At 39.4% G+C, this 21079-nt stretch overlaps 2 protein-coding genes across 2 annotated transcripts in view; one reads left to right on the top strand and one right to left on the bottom strand.

Annotated features, from left to right (window-relative positions):
* The window catches only part of MED12L (mediator complex subunit 12L), a 295842-nt gene that overhangs the window by 149148 nt on the left and 125615 nt on the right, over nucleotides 1-21079 (top strand). The window lies entirely within an intron of this gene.
* Nucleotides 2435-7443, bottom strand: GPR87 (G protein-coupled receptor 87). The gene is made up of 2 exons (XM_075004305.1): nucleotides 7410-7443; nucleotides 2435-3471 (listed from the first exon to the last, which is right to left on the bottom strand). The coding sequence occupies exons 1-2, from the start codon at nucleotides 7441-7443 to the stop codon at nucleotides 2435-2437; spliced, it is 1071 nt and encodes a 356-aa protein (XP_074860406.1).

The raw sequence follows: 21079 nt of genomic DNA on the forward strand, positions 1-21079 counted from the left end.
AACCAAGGGATAGGTGTACTCATTTTACAAGGCATATGTATAAGGAAAAGAGATTTGCTATGTTTTCCTGTGAATGAGTTGAAAATGTAGGTTCCCATCCTATGGGGCCTGAGATCCCATAGCTCTCATTGCTATCACTTGGAGTTATTTAGCACCTCACAGAAGCATCCTCTTAAATTGTTGTTCAAGTTGTACTGTGCACACATAATGTATCTGTATGAAACGTAGGAAGCTATTTTGTTTCATTTTCAAATGTTTATATTTCAATTTTCAGTAGAAGTGATTGTTCCAGATGAATATTTTCTTCACTTTTCCCCTAATTTCATCATTTTTGCTTTTCTCAGTAAACTCGTGGGACTGGGAACAGGGATAACTGGGGAAATTAAAAAGGCCGTTGTTTTTTCTTTTTAAAAAGTCTGTTACCATAATGTTTCCTTATTTAAAAACACCATCAAAAGACTATCAGTCTGCAATGTATAAATCAAGATGAAATTAAAGGCTCTGTTTGATTCATCTGGTAGGTTTCATTCAAGAAAATACATTTTATAGTAGCAGAGAGGAAGCCGTGCTAGTCTATACACTATCGAAACAAAAAGCAGTCAAGTAGCACTTTAAAGACTAGCAAAATAGTTTATTAGGTGAGCTTTCGTGGGACAGACAACATGGTCTGAAGAAGTGGGTCTGTCCCACGAAAGCTCACCTAATAAACTATTTTGCTAGTCTTTAAAGTGTTACTTGACTGCTTTTTGTTTTGCATTTTATAGATGTTGGATAGCTAGACAGTTTGAAAATGGAAGAAAGGTTTCTCCGCTAGATGGTGCTGTGTAACTTTTCTTCTTGTAGAATGAGCAAAATACGTTGCTGAGCCTCTCATCCATTAAAAATTATCCCTATATCTCTTGCACACATGACTAACTTTCTTAACACTGAGCTGAAGTAATTTCAGTTTTCTTTTGTGGGTCATGCAATGTAGCAGTAATGTCCAGCACAGAGGGATGTATAATAATTTTAGTTTTATTTAATTGTATGAATTGATCTGAGGCATTTAAACATGGAAAAAAATAAAACCAGGAGACAAGAAGTACACCTAGGAAATCATGCAGTAGCACAGGAATTAGTTTTCAGCATGATCAAATTATTGTTTCCTTATAGCTATTTCCCTGCTAGCTGGCTAAAAAGAATTTTGATTCTTCAACTATACTGGGGGAAAATGTTGTACGGCAGTGGTCTGCAAACTTCCTTGCCCCGTGATCCCCTTGTGACCACAAAAATTACTTTACGACCGCAGGAGAGGGGACTGAAGCCTGGGCCTATCAAAGCCTCATCGCCAGGTGGCTCAAGTCTGAGCCCCACCAGTTTGGGCAGAGGTGGCCAAAGCTAAAGCTCAAGAGCTTAAGCCCCATGCAGGAGCCTTTAATCTGAGCACAAGCAAGACTCAGCCAGTCCTGGCAACCCCATTCAGATGGGGTCACCACCCACTTTGAGATCCCAACCAGATTTTGAGAACTGCTTCTGTACTCTAGTGAAAAGACACCATAGATAGCCTCAAAAACAGCAAGCAGTGCTGCAGCATCTTATAGACTAACAGATATTTTGGAGCGTAAGCTTTTGTGGGCAAAGACCCACTTCGTCAGATGCATATATAGGCTCTGGCCCATCAACCAGATCCCAGGCCTGATACTTTCCTAATATCCTCCTAAGGTCTCAGAGGGTAACGAGTCTGCTGGCGCTCTGTCCCCTAGATGCGCTTTGACATACTCCTAATTCAGTCATTCCACACGTGTCCAGAAAGCTGAGATGGTGCATGTTCTGCTCTTTTTCTGAGCTGTAGTAAAGAACATATTGCTTGTAGTCCCAATGACCCATCCTTTCCAATACTAACAGTGTGAGCTGTGAATTTTCTTCTTGCCTCATGTCATCAGGCTACCCACCCTCTAACTGGGTTAGGGTGAAATGTTGCCTTTAGTGTCTTGCTTGTTTCTTTAGGCAAGTAGTGTCGAGTATAGGTAGGGATTCAGTAAGAACACTTCCAGTTTTTGTTAAGTGGGGTACTCAGTGGAGCTAATTAAATTTCAAGGCAAAAGGAATAATAATGCCCAAGGGTTTGTGAGAATCCCCTTGTCATTAATTTAAGGTACAGGAATTCTGTTGTGCAACTGGCTGCTGATTTCTGGTGGCCTAAAAAACTACCTGGTGAATACTAGAGAGTCTGTTATCCTGGTCTTTCAGTGTAATTGTTTTAAAAATTAAGGATAGCTGTTAGAATGTTGGAGTGAGTAAGAACTAAATGTCTGCTTATAACTTGTATGCATGTTCAGAGTTTGTTGGCTAAATAGATATTAAGCATACAGATATTGAAAAGAATTATTTTATTATTTACATGCTTTTACAAATACATTCTGGCACATGAACAAAAGTGTCTGCGAGGGTAATCTCATACGTCTGTATAATCATGATATATGCGCACTTCTGATCTTCTGACACTTTGAAGTGACCTGATACTTTCACTCCTGGTTCGCATATTTGATTTCTTGAACAGCCTTCGTGAAAATGATCTACACATGAAAAAGTAGATGATTGGATCCAGACATACATTACATGCAGACAGGAAAAGTGTCATTTCCTTGCAATAATACAGAATTTTATGTGCGGAATCATCTAAAAATTGATCTATGTGACTAAAAGTAAAGGGTATTCTACACAAATGATATGGAACAAAGCATGTGAAGAATACAGCCACAACAACTCTTATGCTTTGGTTGTGTTTTCGTTTTCTGCTTGATGAACTGATAAACTGTTTGCTTGATTTGTATATGTACCTGGATATTGCAATATAACAGCCTATTAGCACTATAAGCACTGCAACAAACAGACAGGTATTGACATAAATGACTGCTTCATGCCATTTTACTCCCAAGGGAGTTTTGAGTTTTATGCAGTCATCTACCTTTTTCTTTCCTGGATATTCATTGGTAAGAATCAAGTTTGGTAAAGCTAGGAAAGCCATAACAACCCAAACACATGCTGACAAAATCTTGGTGAAAGTAATACTGTACATTCTGGAATCCCCAAATGGCTTTACCACTTTCAAGTACCGGTCAATGCTAATGAGTCCAAGAAACACAATTGTTGTATACATGTTTGCATAAAACAAAACTGAGGAATATCGACATAGAAAAAAGTTAAAGTTCAGTGGTCCCAGTCTTGAGTCCTGAATTATTTTAAATGGAAATGTCACTGTCATGAGAAGATCTGCAACCACAATGTTTTTGAGGTAAAAGATAAAGCTTGTTTTATTTCTGATGTGGAAGAAAATCCATACTGCTAGACCATTGAGTAAGATGCTTGCCAGAAATATAACAAGGTAAAGCACTGGCAAAACAATGGTTGTAAATTCATTTTCTGTGGCGTTTCCGAGTAGACCTGTTGTGTAATTAGTTGAAATACTGTCTTCTTGGCCCATGTGATAATCTATAGGAATGATGGAAAAAAATAGTGTAAGTGTGTTTTGATAATTGAACAAATGATTGCGGCAACTGTTCTCCAATGGCTGTGTCTACACTAGCTCCCAACTTCAAAGAGAGCATGGTAACTAGGGTGTCAGGAGATTATTAATGAACTGCTGTGGTGCATATGCAGCACTTCATTAAGCTAATTCTCCCCCACGGCAACTTTGAAGTGTTAAACTTTGAAGTGCTGGCTTGCATGTAGCCATGGCTAACCCGCTGGTACTTTGAGGTGCTTGGGCAACTTTGAAGTCCCTTTACTCCTCAAAATTTTCCGCTGCTACACGGAAGCCAGCACTTTGAAGTTTAACACTTCGAAGCTGCCACGGGGAAGAATTAGCTTAATTAAGTGCTGCATATGCACCTCAGCACTTCATTAACAATCTCCCAACACCCTGCTTACCATGCTCCCTTCAAAGTTGGGAGCTAGTATAGACACAGTCAATGTGTGACATATTATTGTCTTTGGCTGAGCGAAATGATTCTTAGGTGAACCAGTTTAGAAAATCTGAGCTTCCTTAATACAGTATCCTTTCATATTATACATTATGAAATAAAAGTGTATAGCACTTGTTAGCTACGATAAAGCAGAAGACTGAAGGCATTGGCTGTTGTGTGCAGCTGGAGCATTTGCATAATTTAATTATTAGAAGAAACTAGGAATATGACTAAAAATGATCATGCATTTTGACTCTTACCTTCAGTTGTTAACCATAATGGTCATTGTCTTCTACAGAATACTTTGTTCTGTAAAGCATGTTACAAAAATCCTTATGTGTTTGTTACTGGATTATAGGGATTCCATATCCCCTTGCTTAGCCCTACATTTACCAGTTGAGAAACTGAGGCAGAAGAGTTAAGGGTGCTGCTCAGAAGGAGGAGGGCTGCTGTGACTGTCTTATGAAGGTGGAGCTCTAAAAGATCAACTTCCAGCCAGGCTATCCATTTAAAAAAAAAAAGGAAATGCTGTTAAAACCCAGCTTTCTGAAGCACGAAAGAAGGCTTGGTGCTACCGTCTCGGCCATATGGCAGCAGGGTGTGTTTGTCTTTGCACTGTGCAGTTGATACTAGCAGACCTACCACCAGCGTGGGTTGTATTAGTACAGTGGTGTTGGAACAAATTTTAGAGTGGGGCGCTGAAAGCTGTTCAACAAAACTATGTGTAATGGAAATCACCTGAAGATAGGGGATGCTGCTGTAGTCCCCACAGCACCTCTGGTTCCAGCACCACTATATTTTGGTGATTTTCCCCCCCTGTTCTCTGCAAGGGCTAGTTGGATTGAGTTATCAAAGACTTTGCCTAGGCCACTGAGGATACCAGTGTGAGCTGCTGTGATTGGGATTGAGGGGTCTCTCCTCCTTGTCCAGTGCTCCCATTTTGCATCTCATGGGTGTACTAGCTTTCATTACTGTTAATAGCAGGTCAGATGAAATGTCCTGAAAACATCATGGCTTGAACAAATCTATTGTGTATAAACTGAAAGCATGGAAGGATTTCTGAAGTCAAATTTCCTGATACTTTAAGCTTTCATCTCTGGTGGCTAAGCCACTACAGCAAATGTTTTTCTAATAGGCTAGATTAAAAACTTCTTTCATTGCCCTATTACCAAAAATCTCAAGAGAGAGCTCTTCTGTAAAAAAAAAAAAAACAAAAACAAAACTGAACTTCTGTTACTCTTTGGGTATTTTGTGAAGAAAATGTGTTTACATTCCTTTGTTAAATTCTGCTGTTAAGTCAAAAAAGAAGTGGGATGTATACATGGCTCTGAAACTTTTTTTTAATAACTTTGCATTTGTGTTTGTAGCTATGCTGATAGTTTTTAAAGCACAGTGTTCTGTTACACTTAAAATACTTTCTCAGTTCATAATTCTTACCAAAGTCAGTTTATTTGTCCCTTCAATTAATTTTTGTGTAGTAAATGAATACACTGAGGTATGAGGTGGGGAATAAACTGTGTGCTATCTTTCAGGTTGAAATGTCTTTCTGTTCTCCGAGTTGAGCATGCTTCCTCGTAGAGTCACTTGGAAGAGAGATGATGGTCTCAGCATGAACAGTAATGTGCTGGGATTTAAGCCTAAATGGAATAGTATGTTGAGATTGGGGGTTTCCTAATGGGATGGGAGAACCAGTCTCTTCTGTCCTGCACCCTTGCTTTGTCAGCTAGGAGAGAGTGAGAATGGGTGGTTTCTGTTGGCACAAGATTTGCATTAGGTGTGGAAGTCTGTAGAATTTGTGGGTGGAATTATAGCTTGCCACCCATATAAAAGGCTTTGTGATCTAGTAGGTAAGCAAGCAAGGTATTTGGGTGGAATCACCCAGCTAACAGGTTTGTTCTCAGCTGCAAGGACTCTGCATACAGATGCTGATGTGGTATCTTACTGGCATTGTTTGCTGAAATTGTGACCTGCTTTTTTCTATTATATTATAACCCAACTCTTCTGCATAACATTTTAAATATCCAAAATACCTCACTAGCACTGTTAATCAAAACAGTACTCCTGTCAGACAGATGCCGGGCTTTATTATTCCCCCATAACTGATAGGAGATAGAAATACAAAGGGTAGAATTGTTTGTTGCAGCACAGAGAGGCCATCAACACGGTCGAGCCAAATGCCAAGAAATTCTTTTGTTGTACAGGTAAGGAGTAAGATCCATAATTGTCACTCAGCGGGCATACCAGTACTCCCATCCTCATAGAAAGTCTGTCTCTATGCTGTGGCTGCTGGAATAGTCCGTAAGGGCCATAGACACCCAGATACATGTCAAAGCAGCCACTTGGCCAGCCTCTGAATAGAGTGGCTTTATGCCCTTTAAGTTGCTGGCCTTCATCTGTTCTGAGCAAAGTCTGAGAATTAAGTTAAGCGGTTAAGTACCTGAGACCAGACATAGTCCCTTCAGCTGTCTCTGCCTATTATTTTGATGCACAGCAGGACATTTTAAAGAATTGTAATGCGGCTTTTCACTTAAAAGATGAAAGGAAAATTAAATATTTGTAGGGACTGTGTTGTAGATTTATGACCTGAAATACTTCGTGAGAATAAAGAGCAGATTGTACAGTATTCCAACTGAAAAGGTAAATGAATGTCATCGACCGTAAGGAAAAGCGACAAATGTAATAGATGTTTTAGAGCATTTAGCTAGCTAATTAAAGTGGACAGTAACTATGCAGAGGAGTATTTGTATCAGTTTATTCAAATTAATAATTAAGGACAAGGTCCTGTTAAAACATTGATTGCCTTAATACCCTTTGATTCCAAGGGGAACTGAACATTCAGTGTTTCTCAGGATGAGGTCCTATGTTTTGCAGTGCTGATATCATAGTTTATGTAGGCATGTTAAGATTTAGGTGATATAACCTGTGCAGGTGTATTATAATCAGAATTTATCTGTTATACTTACTAGTACACTGGGAGTAAACTTTTGATCTTAATTATAGGTTATCTTTTGCTGCTATGTCATAACAGACCATTATTTTTTATTTAAAATGAGTTATTTACCCCGAATTGGAAGGTAAGAATCCTGTTTGGCTCTTATTAAATTGCTAAATATGATACTTAATTTACTGAAATCTACAAAGCACCAGTTGTAGTCATTTTGGATTTTAATGTTTTGTGCATAAGTATTTGTGAACAAATATATAACATCAATTTTGTAGGTTTTAACAATTTAAATATTTTTTAAAAATGATAAATAATAATTTTTTAAAATTGCCCCTACCTCAAACTTCTGTGTTGTATGAAACCAGATTGGAGGCCCATTAAGGAAGTGTGGTTCAATATTTTGTTATCCTTTTTTTAAAAGGATTTTTTTTTAATTGTCTTTATAGTAACTATTTTTAGACAGGGAGCGCTATAAACTTTTCTCACTTAACTCCAACTTTTGAGAACTCTCTTAAATGTACCTGGTATTTTCCCATATGACAAATTGAATGGCATTATATCCATTGCTGTTGAGTTTCAGCTGAAATACTTCCCAGGAGACACAAGGAATATGGGCCTGGAACTCAGCCTGGGGTCTTCCAGCTTTAACTTCTGAAAAAATATGGGAAATAAAAGTAATTTTAAAAAGCAGAGTTTTAATGCAACAGCAGCATCTCCAGCATTTCAGAAACTGGTCAGAGAATACAGATGGGTGGCTGTCTGAACACTTCACAGGTATTCTTCTGCTTAAGTATTCCATAATTCTTTATTCTTGTCTTCTCTCACTCCCCTTGAGCACTTTTAAAGTACTGTATGCCAGCATAGACTACTGTAGAAACATATGCTAGTTTACAAACATAGCTACCTTGCTTTGCTCAGTTGCTGAAATGCCTGAAGGCTACTTCAGCAATTGTATCCATTCCTTATGAGCTGCCCTAGCAATTGAGATCTTCTGCCTTGATGAAGATGTTCGGCTTTATGCCCATCCCTTGTTGGATGAATACAAGTTTGCAGTTCCTGGTGGGTTGTTTGGGATGCTGCTCTTGTGTCACTGGAACTTCTCGTTACTTTGTCTAGACTTTTTAAGCATTTATATACTCTCTTTGGATAAACTGCAAGATATAAAACAATGTTAAAATGCTGACTATATCTTGCGCTATGAGGGAAAAAGGTTAGAAAAATGTGTAATAGCTTTTATTTTTCAAATTCAAAAATTTAGTAGTACCTGCAATTGTCATCTGTGTTGGTGTTTCTATGTATTATATGCTGATACCCTGCATTGTGTGTGTGTGTGTGTGTGTGTGTGTGTGTGTGTGTGTGTGTGTGTGTGTGTGTGTATCTATATATACACACACATAGTATATCAGTATATCTGCATCTGTGTGTGTGTGTGTATATATATATATATATATATATATATATATATATAAATAGTATAGAATGCATGAGGACATTTACTATATGGAGTTTTATTTTTTGTTGGAAATTTTAAATTTCTTGGTCTTGTCCTTGTAGTTGGTATAATGTATCTTATTGTGTAGTCAGTTGGGACATCAGCCTGAATAAAGAGCACAACAATATGGGGCCTGAAGAGAGACTAAATGGAACAATGAGATGGTACAACGGCAGTAGTACGATGTTTGACACAATGTAATTGTATCGTCAATTATCAGAAAATTTTGCCAAGTTTGATTGATTTAAAATAACTTTGCCATTTGCTGATTTGTTTGTCATAGAAATTGCAGTTGATTCTCCCTTCGTGGTTCTCTAACCCCTTTTTTGTACCGTAAGCCAGATCATTTTTCAGGACTAAGCAATGACACCTTTCGGGCTTGTCTACACTACCACCTTCCTTTGAAGGAAGGATGGTAATTAGGGTGTTGGGAGTTTACTACTGAAATGCTGTCATGCATAGGCAGCACTTCATTAAGCAAATTCCCCCCCACGGCAGCTTCAAAGTTTTAAACTTGTAGTACCAGCATGTGTCTAGCCGTGGCACACCCGCCAGTACTTTGACATGCCAGGGCAACTTTGAAGTCCCCTTACTCCTCAAAATTTTAAATTTTCAATTCTTTAAACCCCAAAATTTTGAGGAGTAAGGGGACTTCAAAGTTGCCCCGGCATGTCAAAGTACTGGCGGGTGCGCCACAGCTAGATGCATGCTGGTATTTCGAAGTTTAAAACTTCAAAGTTGCCGCAGGGGGGAATTTGCTTACTGAAGTGCTGCTTATGCAAGGCAGCACTTCAGTAGTAAAGTCCCAACACCCTAATTACTATCCTTCCTTCGAAGGAAAGTGGTAGTGTAGACACAGCCTTAATGGCTTTACTTCTCTGAAAGTGAAAGGAACTCCAAATGACAAAGCATAGAATCAAGTGAAACCTGCCAAAATAGCCTTGAACTAAATTTTACATGGTTATCTCTTTATAATGAACTGACAGTGACCATATTTTAGACTACCACATTTTCAGTATAAACGAAACTCCAGCCCCAACTTAAAATTTTACTAAGAAGCAAATTTAATATATCTGGTATTGAGGTCCATTGTGGGATGTTTAAAAAAAAAAGTGAGAAAATAGATGGTAACTTGATTTCTCTCTAAAATATTACTGCATAATATTACTATCAATGGTAATATAATCATTTAAATCTGCAGCTACAGAATCTGTCATTGAGCCGACACTGGGGTTAAAATATAATGAACTGTACTAAGATATTTCATAAATTCTAAATGTTATTGCCTTCTGAGCGCCTGTTAATTCATGTAAATCCTTTTTCATGGTTCCTTCAAAGGCTCTCATCTTTGCTAGGATCTGATTACAGAATAGCACAATTAGGCTAAGGCCACACAATGGTTTTTATTTTGGGATATTTTGGTATCCTAAAATAGAAACCCCACAGCCAAACACCATGCCCAGGCTATTTCAAGCATGGTATTTTGTTCCTGCATGACAAGGGGTAGTGGGAAGTTTGAAATAGGCACTTATTTCAAACTCTGGAGCAGTGTAGCCGGCATCAGGTTCAAAATAAATTCCTTGAAATAGCTTAACGCAATTTGCACAGCACAAATTGTGTAAGTTATTTCAAGATAGGGCTTTGGTGTAGCCCTAGCCTAAATCCCTTAAGGGTCAAATTCAGTGGAGGCCAGGTGTATGATGATGCAGCTGTTGTGCTGCAGTATACAGTTTTGTTTTGAAAAGAATCTTTCAGTTAAAACACATGTAAGCCTCTTCCCTTGACTTTGAGGGTGGATTGCTTGTCTAATTTTTTAAGCAACTAGCAGCAAGTAATAACTCTACATGTTTATTACATGGGAAGGTTCTGCTTAGTGGATTTAGTTCACCATAACACATGCATATTTATATTTTTGTAAACTGGGATGAATAGGGGATTAATTAGCTTGTTCCCAGGTCAAGAGGATCATCTTTGAGATGCAAGGACCTCAGTCTCTCACGTAAAGGAAATCTTAAATAACTTTTTGCATAATGGATTCTGCCTGGATAACCATTATTCCTTTCACTCCAGGGAATTACTTACAATCCATGTCTCTATCATGTTTGCCTGCATCTACTGATGACTCTGTTACCAGCAATTCCTTTTGATCTCCCTTAGCAATCTCTGTGCTTTGGCTCTCACTGACTTCCTGAGTTCATGGTATTGAATCTTTTAAAGGGAATTTCTTTATCTGACAAGCTTCACTGATTTCTACTGTGATAGCACTTAAGAGGCTCCAATCAACATCTCATTGTGCTAAGAACTGTACACATGCATTTAAAAAAAATCATCCCTGCCACAAACAGCTTATCAGTTTAATGGACCTTTTGGATAATGATTTTATTTCTGTTTAGGGAAGCACACATTTTGGGGTTGTATGTTTCTGAGGAAATTATCTTATTTAGATTTTTTTGTAGGGCTCATATAGATGATCTAGAGAGAAGAGGAAGCGTCCTGGCCTTCTGTGGAATTCTGTCAAGTGAGCAAGTGTTAGTCATGAGAGACGACTTATTTAATTGGGTGTCTCAGGAAGGTGGAGTTGATGAACAAGAACTGTAAGCTTATCTTTGAGAATTATGGGTCACCAAATGAAATTTATATGCAGCAGGTTTAAAGCAAATAAAAATAAGTATTTCTTCACACAATGAATCATCATATGGAACTCCTTGCCAGAAGATGTTGAGAAGGCCAAGAATACAACAGGGTTTTTAAAAAGAACCAGTTAAGTTCACAGTCCATCAAAACTATTAGCCAGGGCAGGTATCATTTCCCTAGACTCTGTTTGCCAGAAGCTGCAAATGGCACCAAATACTTGACACTGGCAACTGTTTGAATACTGGATACTCGAATAGATAGACCTTTGGTCTGACTCAGTATAGCCATTCTTATCCTTGTGTACTTCTGGACCGCCTTTGTTTAAAGCAGCATGTTTTACAGTAATTGTCATCATTTTGTTGGTGTGAGAAGATACCTCATATTCACAGGAGTATTCATAGTTTTTCTTGTATTATTTCCCCCTTACACCTGAAAATGAAGAGCCTCCTTCCTATAAAGAGGGAAATTCAGAGGCAGAATTTTGATGAAATATTACAAGGTGTCATTTAGTTGGTGACTGACTTTTTTCACTCTCAGAACAGACCCACTTTCTCCTTTTGCATATGGTATTTCTATGATAGACAAGGTTGATCTTTATGATCTTTTCATACTTTATTGCTAGTGACCTCAGCTCAAATGAAAGTCCTTTCCCCCCCCCCGAACCCCAGCCAATTTAGTTGTGTATAGGTAGGTCATACCCCACATATTATAAATATTTATACTGCTGGAGTAAAAATTCTGTAATTCCATTTGTCCTTCATCTTTGTTCCACTGTGACTATACGAGTACAATAGAATGTGCATCTTCATTCAGCTGAAACCTTAAATCACTTTTCTTTTTTTAGCATATTTGTACTTTTGTCTCTAGTTGTGTGTGTTTAGTGTCAGTAAAATTAAAAGTTTGGCAGTTGCAGTAAATGTAGATTAAGTACATATTGTTGCATAGATGGTGCAGTCTTTTAGGGCCAACATTGATAGACTAGTTTGTGTTCATGACTGATATAACCTCATACAAGACCTTAAGTCATAGGTTACAAGACATTACGTAGGAAGAGTCAATAGTGCTTCTAATTACTATAGCTTTGAGTTCCTGACTTGTTTAGGAAATGTTGTCTAGGGAAAAATTTTAGAAAACATTTGGTGGAAAATTGGGATCTGTAAATTTCAGTGCTCTTTTCCTGATCTTTTAATTCACTACTTTTTTTTGTTTTTTTAAACTCTTGCAGCTTTTGTTAAGCTTGGACCAGATTGCATGTTTGGTCATAAGTCTAAGCATGGTTTAAAACCTATTAAATGTAAAACTTGTGTAATACAGTATAACTTTGTTATATTACACTTTCCAGTTACTCCAGTGGTTACCATTCACACTGAGAAAAATTGGGTTAAGTATTTAAATAGTGGAAAAATAGATTGAATGTCACATTTACCATTAGCTGGCTGTATGTATATTCATTTGTTACCTAAGAGAGCCTGTTCTTTACAAACTATTTAATGGAAAATATAAATACATAAGATTTTTAAAAGAAAACAATTTGGGTGCAATGAGATTTACTATATTTGTTCACGTTACTTTTACAAGCACCCTTGCTCCACTCCTGTGCTCTACTGCTGGCATCAAGCCTCAGTGTGTCCTTCATTTCCTTCTTCTCCTTCCATGTCTGTGCCTTTCTCTATATTGCCCCTGTGCTTGGAGTGACCTCGTCAGGCCACTCTGCCCTTCCCTCTGTCACTCAGATCCTTCATGAAAATACACTTCTTACATGTTGTCCATGGGTGCCGTTACACTACACCCATCTGCCAACAGAAGTTGCTGTCGGAAGAGATCTTCCAGCAAAACCTCTGTTGACAGATCGTGGCCGTACATAAAAGTGGATTGAAAGAGTGATCCACTCTGTTGACAGAAAGTGGCCAACTGACCTGGCCACTTGACAGAATGGGGCCCTGGAAGCTCAGCAAACAGGGCAGCCTGGTGAACCGGAAGTCTTGTCCGTCAACAGAGGGCCTTCCAGGGTGTACACATGCTTTTTTTGTCAACAGAAACTGTCAACAAAACTATCTTGTGGGGAGAGGCAGAATGCTGTCAGTGAATCTGCTGGGTATTGTCAAGATACTGTTGACAAAGCCCATCTTGTATGTGGACGCTCCGCTAGTTTTGTTGACAAAACTCTCTAGTGTAACTGTAGCCTCAAAGAAAACTTAAATGATCATTTAAAGATAAAATATTAATGGGACTCTTGGGAAGCTCGTGCGAGGTAACTGAATAACCATGTGATCTTATTTCTATAATCCTTGCATTTCTTCATTGCTCTATTGTTGGTTACTTTGACTACCTGTGTCATGTCCAAAATGGATCGTTAGAGACAGTGGCTTTGTATTTTTACTGTTGAGTAGTAGCACACTTTTGAGAGCTGTAAAATTAGAGTAAAAATTTCAGTTACTTTGTTCACATAGAAGTTAAATACAGCATGCCCATTGTGTGATATTTTACCAGGTAATGTTTGTAGCTATTGGTAGTCAAGAGGTCACGAAAAAATGAGTACCAAAGTTTTGGGGTAGACGGTTGCACATGGGAAACAGAGATTTGTGGGAAGGATTTGTGGAGGGTTTTGTATATAAAAGTGAACTTTCTGATAGAGATGCTAGAGCAGGGATGGGCAATCCTGAATAGTGTGGTGGCCACATGAGTGGCCTTTCTTCACTTCAGTGAGCCACATTTGCCTGCAGCCTGCTGGGGTTCTACCCACAGCCCCATGGCACACGGACTGCTTCCCTGGTCTACACGCTTCTCACACAGTGGGGCACCGGAGCCCTACACTTATGTGCTCCTCCCTCCCAGCACTTTCACAGTATACGAATTGCCTGGCTAGTGCTCCAACCCTTCTCCTCCCCTCTTCCTTCCAGAACTGGAACACTACAAACAGCTGATTCCCAGCATTCCAGCTCTGGGTGGATGGGGAAGGAGCCTGAGTCCTTCCAGAGCTGGAAAGCTTCAATTCATGTTTCTAAAATCTCTGGTGGGGAGGAGGAGGCATAGGAAGTGTAGGGCTCTGGGGGCAGCTAGGGAGTCCATGGGCTGCAGGTGGAGCACCAGTGGTATGCATGTAGTCCATGGGCCACAGGTTGCCCACCACTGTGGTAGAGGAATAGTGCCAAAGACTTACATCTTTTTATCAATGCAGCCTGGACAAGCTATAGTGTAAGGTTTTTCTAGCACCTTAGCTATGTGTCTCAACTCAGACCTGAAGATGCTGCCTCTTAGGGATCAGAGAACAATTCAGTTGTACATATTTTTACAATACTTGGCACATCTGCTGAGCCCTCTACAGGAGGTGTCTGTTATCTCTGCCCTGAGCTATCTCTCAAATCTTCCCCCAATTTTTATTAGTGGTATTAGAATACTTTACTAGAAACTAAAATCCAGTAAGAAGGGATTGAAGAGAATTAGGAAAGCTGTTCTGTGATTAGGCCAGTTTTTGAGGAAGTTCTACTGCTCTTTGACCAAGTGATAGTGTGGTGTTCAAGGAGCTTCAGAAGAGATGAGGTCAGGGTTGTGGGGAAGTCCAAGGAAGAACTTTGAAACCAAACAGGGTATTTTTCACAGAACACAGAAATGCACAAGAAGTTTTCTGCAGGTGGGAAAATGATTCCAATATTTAGGTATAGCTAAGGAGACTGTCATACATTCTAATGAAACTGCATTTCAGAGAGATAATACAGAAAGAAATGCATTCTGGGTCAGAGTCTGTGGCCCTTTTCCACTATAGATCAGCTGGAAGTTTGCAGCATCCTGCCAGTTCAGAGTTCTCTCTGATATGCTGGTATTCTCACTTGGAGAGTCATTGCAGGCAGCCTTTATACCATCTCTTTCCCCACCTGTTTGAGGGGGGCATTCTGTGGGGTTTGAAAGGATACGGATGAAGTGCAACCACACTGTAGTTATTCTCAGCTGATGGACACCAGCTTTCTTAGATTACAAGTGCCTGGCAAGGCTGATTTACATTCAACCTGACAATGAAGGAGTTGTAACTGGGTCCTATGGAGACGAGATGCACTGAAGAGTTTGGATCTCTCTATCTTGAGTATTTTTAAGGTGCCTGCCTTGCTGTTATTAAACACCAGTGTCTAACAGCCCCAAACCAGGGCCCTGGTAGGTGTGCTTTGACCATATAAGCTACACTATATATAGACGTGCTGTAAAGACATTCTGTGGCCTGGGTCTGGGATGCCTAGAGAACTGCTTAACACGCTAGCATGGAGATGATGGTCAACAGCTGTGCTACTCTGGCACAGTGGAACTCAACACTAAGGGTGAAGCTCATATGCACAGGAAACAGCTTTCCTGAGAGGTGGGCCAAGATTCAGGGAGCTTATTTCACAAGAACTAAAGGAAATCATAAATCGAACCTTCCACTTCAGCTGCAAGGGGAACTTCATTGACCTGCCTTCTCAAATATAAATACATAGCAACATGTATATTTAAAAAAAAAAAAATCCGTGCCTACCCTACCAAACCAATGCATTCAACTGCCTGCATTTCTTCCCTTGCTTATTGCACTAATGTAAGGCACTCAGAGACTACAGTGGTGAGTGCAGTATGAAAATGTATGTAGATTGGATTAAGATACTGGCAAAGTTTTCCTATTGTAGATTTGCTGGTATGACTTATTCAAGATCTTCTGAGTGAAATCAGCTATGCCAGTGTAATCACAATTATACCACTATAATTGCATCGACGCTGTGGCTTCTACTGGTTTAGCTATGTCATCAAAAAATTGCTCCAGCACAGCTATGCTGGCAAACTGTTCTTGTTGGACTTGTTCTTAGTGTCGAATTGTGCCCTCATCTATGCTGGTTTAAATTCAGAGTTACAGCACTGATTCTAGATTTACGCTCATAACTGAGTAAAATAGGGCTCTTTCTACATAACATTGCTCAGTCCCATGGTGGATAAAGACATGAATAAGACTTACTGCAAAGCAGCAAAAAGCTATTAGTGTATGTAAGTGAAATTTCAAAGCTGGTAACAGGTACTATTATGGACCAGGAAGTTGTAAGAGGGGGAAAAAAGGTTTAAAATCAAGAAACCTCAGTCTTTGTGACATGAGTATAGAGGCTTTTGGAAGGTATGTGTTTGTGACTTAGCAGCTTTTCTATTTTGAGTGTACTGATTTGAAGGAAGCAATGCTGGAACCAGGTGCAGATGGGAGTTGGGAAAGGGATGAAATAGAGATAATGTTTTGGATACGTTCTATATTGAATTGTGAGATGAGTCCATCACCCAGAGTTTCTAAGTATAAAATCTGTAGACCAGCTTCACAAAGCTTTGGGTTAAAATACTGTACCTCCAAAGCTGATCTTTACCATTGGTACTGCCAGAACTCACATAATATAGTGTTTTCAGTAGCCGGAAAAAAGAATTGTGGTATTTTATATGAACTTCTCTTTCTTTCAATCTAGTACTGAGTTCAGCATGTCTGGAGGTCTGTCCAGCAACATGAATATACAAAGGTTGATGTCGTCAGGGCATATGACTATTCTATCAGATTAAATTGTATGTTTAAAAAAACCTATGTTCGGAGCACTTCTGCTGTTCCTAAGCCAGAGGCTCTTTCAAGCCTCAAATTTACTCTGTCAGTTTTTCCTTTTTTAATATCAGTGATTTAGTAAAAGCTTATTTGAAGCCTTAGGTGGCTAAAGGCAGCACTTCTTGCTTTACAGGGCTGTCTTTGGGTCAGTTGGGGAAATGGAGTAATGTTTGGTAGCTACATGTGTTTAAAAATCCTCTTTCCTTTAACTCCTCTTTCTGCTCTTGACTCTTATTGTTGACTAATGTGCTTCAAAATGTTCCAATTCAGAAGTTATCTTTGACTTTCCCTGTTGGTGTTTTTGCTGTTGTATTTTCATACATATTGATTTTTTTGCTAGTGCTCAATGAGTGTTTTCAGGATATCTTTTCCTTCTCTTTCTCTAAATATTCTGGGTACAGGATATGTGTAGTCCAACAAAACCATGTTTTTATAACCATTGATCTAATACTTTTGTGTGATCCATTTGTAGAACCTAACTGTTGGTGATTCTCCTGGAACAAGCATAACAGCTTGACGGTGAGACTGATTAAATATTTTCAGTGCTTTAGTATCCTGGTGATAACATGCCCATGTTTCATGGTCAGAGTGAAGTGGAAATTGCTACAGCACGTTCATTGTGGATGTTGATTTTTTTTTTTTTATGTTGTGTATACCAATTCTAGACTCAATGGTTTAATCTGCTGTTAGCAGAGGATGTTGTGTACAGAAAAAGAGGGTGTGTGTGACACAACTACAAGAGATGCATTGCAAAAGATGATAAACACATTCTTCTTAGGCTTTGTTTGCTGTAACAAAACACTTAGAGAGCCACCCACATGCATAGCCTGGTGTTCCATTGCGCAATTGAGTTTTTCCTGTGGAGTGCATTGGAATGGTGTTAGGTTTTGTGATGTCCTCATGTGTCCCCTGCTGAATCTGTCAGCCTCTTACTAGGTCGTGGATGCGCTGTCATTTTTATGGTGGCCTGAACACACAGAGGAAACACTGGCTAATAATCTCTCCCCTCTTTCTGACTTCTGCCACTTCTGAAGGTATATGGAAGTACTGCTGCAGCCTCCTGAAGTGGCAATCTGAGAATCTCTCTCATGAAGGATGCAATTTTCATACTGTAAATGCACTTGACCTTCTTGAGAAAATATGATAGGCCAGTCTTGTTTTTTCAGCAAACTCCTGACCTTTGACTTTCTTTTGCCATTCCTTTCTAACTAGTTAACTTGCTTCCTTGAATCCGCTCTTCTTTCTTGTCTGTCTTCCTCGTTTGTTTTTCCTCTCCCTCATCAGTTTCTCTCGCATCCAGTTTTCTCATCTTGGGACCCTTCCTTTCATCCCATTGTCCTTCATATTTGGGTGTCCTCATTTTTTCTCATGGCTTTAACAACCACCTTTAGGCAGATGATTCCCAGGTAAACTTCTTCACCTCTGACTTCTTCCTTTGTTCAGTTTTGCATTCGCTTTTCTATCTAACAGCTTTTGGATATTCTGTCAACTTACTGACAAAAGCTGAACTCCTTCTACCACATCCTCCCAAACTCCAGTCATTTCTTCTTTCTCTTTGGTCTTCATCACTGTCAGTATTTCATTGATCCTTTTTGTTTCTGTCTCTCATCTTCTCTCATCATAGCTAGTTTGTTGCCAAATAATACAAGTTTTAAATCCACCCTTTTCTCTCCATCCCTTCTGCTAAAATTCTTGACTATGCCTTGGGCATCTCCCTCCTCTTCTCAGACCCCTGGTCTATCCAAAACATGCCTGAAAAAATAAGCTACTTTGTTTGGTGCTTGGACCGTGTAATAAGTCCATTTGAATCCCTTTTGATAGTTTCTCCTTGTCCTGTTTATCAAGTACAAATTTGTAGTTCTTCCCAGCAAGGCTCTTTATACCTTCATTTTGTATAAATCTCTTTCTGGTCATTTCACTCTTCATGTTGACCAAGCTTCTCTCCTAACCACTCTGTTCACGTTCTTATCACACGCTTGTTCTCATGACCTCTTCAGTGCTGCTCTTTGGCTAGGAGCAATCTCATGTCAAGCAACCTCGTGCTCATCATGCAGATGGTTCTCTAAAATACATATAATCTGTATTGCATTGCATTTAAGTGATGATTGCCCAAAGTTATCCAAAAATAGTAGTAATTACGTACACAATAGCTTAAGTAATTAGTTAGGTTGGAGAACTGAGCATGGGAAAGTTAGAGAATACTAGACTTATGATTACAGATGCAACATAGTTTTGACTTCTTGTGCATGCATCCTGTGCCCTGAATTTGGGATAGATCCTGTGGGAAAAACAGTAGGGCTGCGTCTATACTGGAGAGTTCTGTCGACAGACGGTGCTTTCTGTTGACAGAACTCAGGGAGAGTCCACACTCATAAAGCCTTCTGTCTACAGTGTCTTGACAGAAATGTGCTTTTACCTCGACAGAGTTATTGCTCAAAAATTTGAGGCATAACACTCTGTCTAGAGAAGTACAGTGTAGACCCTTCTGTCCACAGAGAGGGCTTCCAATTTCCAGGCAGCCCTGTTTGCAGAGTTGTCATTCCACTTTCTGTCACCAGACAGCAGTGCAGTCTGGCAGTTCTCTGTTGACAGAGGAAGTTGTGTGTAGCAGCTCTCTGTCAACAGAGGTTCTGTTGTGATTTCTTTGTTGACAGTGACTTCTGTTGACAGATGCTCCTAGTGTAGGCATAGCCTAGATGATCATGTAATTAAAGATTTTATCATAGTGCTTATGCACAAGGAACCTGAGTAAGGTTTCATGGCAGCCTTAATACTGACATTTCCTAACTGTCAAGTGCTTCATTGTATAACTTAAATTTATTTTGAAATAGTTTTTTGTCTGCTGTTTCCCAAGATTATATTTAAAAAAGGAAAAGCAAATTCTGGTGATTTGCAATAGATTATTTTTCAACCAAAGCTGAATGGAATTTCACAGGAGAAAGAAAAGATACTTCTGTAACTCAGAAATCTTACCCTTGCTATATTTCAAAGGCTTGTTAACAACCATGTGGGGAGAGGGGACAAAGGGCTAGAGTATCGTAAGAAAATGTTGCACAAATATTTTATACTATTCCATTTAACCCAATTGCCTTCTGAGGAAACAAGGTTTTTGAAGATGACGTAGAGGATTCTAGAGATGCACTTCATGTCCTTTCCTTGTGGTGATATGGAAACATCATTAGCTACCCTTCTTCAATTTAAAATATTTTTTAATATTGAACAGATGTGACACACCTTATTAGACTCCATACATTTAACATCTGTCTCCATTACTGCTTTCCTGGCTGACTTTGTTTACTGTTTATTTTGGTCAGCCAAATAGAGTTAAGCTTACAAATAACTTAACAAGTATCAGAGGGGTAGCCGTGTTAGTCTGGATCTGTAGAGCAACGAAGGGTCCTGTGGCACCTTATAGACTAACAGAAAAGTTTAGAGCATGAGCTTTCGTGAGTTAACTCACGAAAGCTCATGCTCTAAACTTTTCTGTTAGTCTATAAGGTGCCACAGGACCCTAAATAACTTAACAGTGAACTCTCGTCACAAAAAAAAAAAAAATCAAACAATCTCAGGATGGCCAGTGAGAGGAAGGAAATGCCCCTGTACCAGTTAATCAGGTGGTTTTACTATGGTATTTTTTGGGGAACTGTAGAGTACCCTTGCCCTTCTGTGCAGGTAGTGTGCCCAGATGCTTACCAAGACAAAATCTCAGAGTAAACAGAGATGACATGCCTGGTCCCCCATTCTGATGTCTTCTGTGGGTTTGCCTGTGCAGTTTAAAGGAATGCAGTTTTCAGTGTTGCATCATCTTCTGGGTGACTTTCCAAGTCAGTTGCTCATGTAGTGTCAATGTAGTCTAGGCTGTTCCGAAGCCCAGAGTGCCTGGGGACTTTTGGCATTTGGAACCGCTCAGACTCGATTGCATGCTAGTGCATGAATGGTTGACTTGTGCAGATGAACCACCTGGGCCCAGAGTTCCCTCTCCTCCCCGCCCCTTCAGGATGGCAGTAGGAGTTAGGGAGTGGGGACTAGAAATGAGATGGCAAAATTGTAATGTGAAAGGAAACTGGAAGAAATGGAGGAGGAGGAGGAAGAAGGGAGACAGAAAAGGCTGTAGGAGGAGCAGAAAGTTCAAAGCCTGTGACAAGCCATCTGTTTGTTTTCTTTCATGCCTCTAAGAGCAAAAAAATTGCCTTCTGTTTCTAAAACACATTCATGCTCTGCTCTCTAACATATCCCCCTGCATCTCATCTCATCTCCTTTATTTGCAAACATGTCTAGCCTTTCATCCCCTCCTGCTCCTTTTAGGAACCATACCATATCCTCAAACCAAAAAAGGACAAGCTTCCCCTCTCTCAGCCAGGTTGGGCTCCTCCTAAATCACCTAAGGCACTATCTGCCGCTTCAGGGTTAGCAATGAGAGAAGTGATAGGAAATTTGATTTACAGGTAAATCAGAAAAGAATTTAAAGGCTTTTGTGAGGT

This window comes from Carettochelys insculpta, chromosome 10 (assembly GCF_033958435.1).
Source record: "Carettochelys insculpta isolate YL-2023 chromosome 10, ASM3395843v1, whole genome shotgun sequence".
NCBI lineage: Eukaryota > Metazoa > Chordata > Testudines > Carettochelyidae > Carettochelys > Carettochelys insculpta.

Coding starts and splice junctions, on each gene's coding strand:
- GPR87 (XM_075004305.1), bottom strand. CDS start 7,443: ATGCCATTCAATTTGTCATATGGGAAAATACCAG. Junction 3,472..7,409: donor GTCATATGGGAAAATACCAG/GTACATTTAAGA, acceptor TCATTCCTATAG/ATTATCACATGGGCCAAGAA.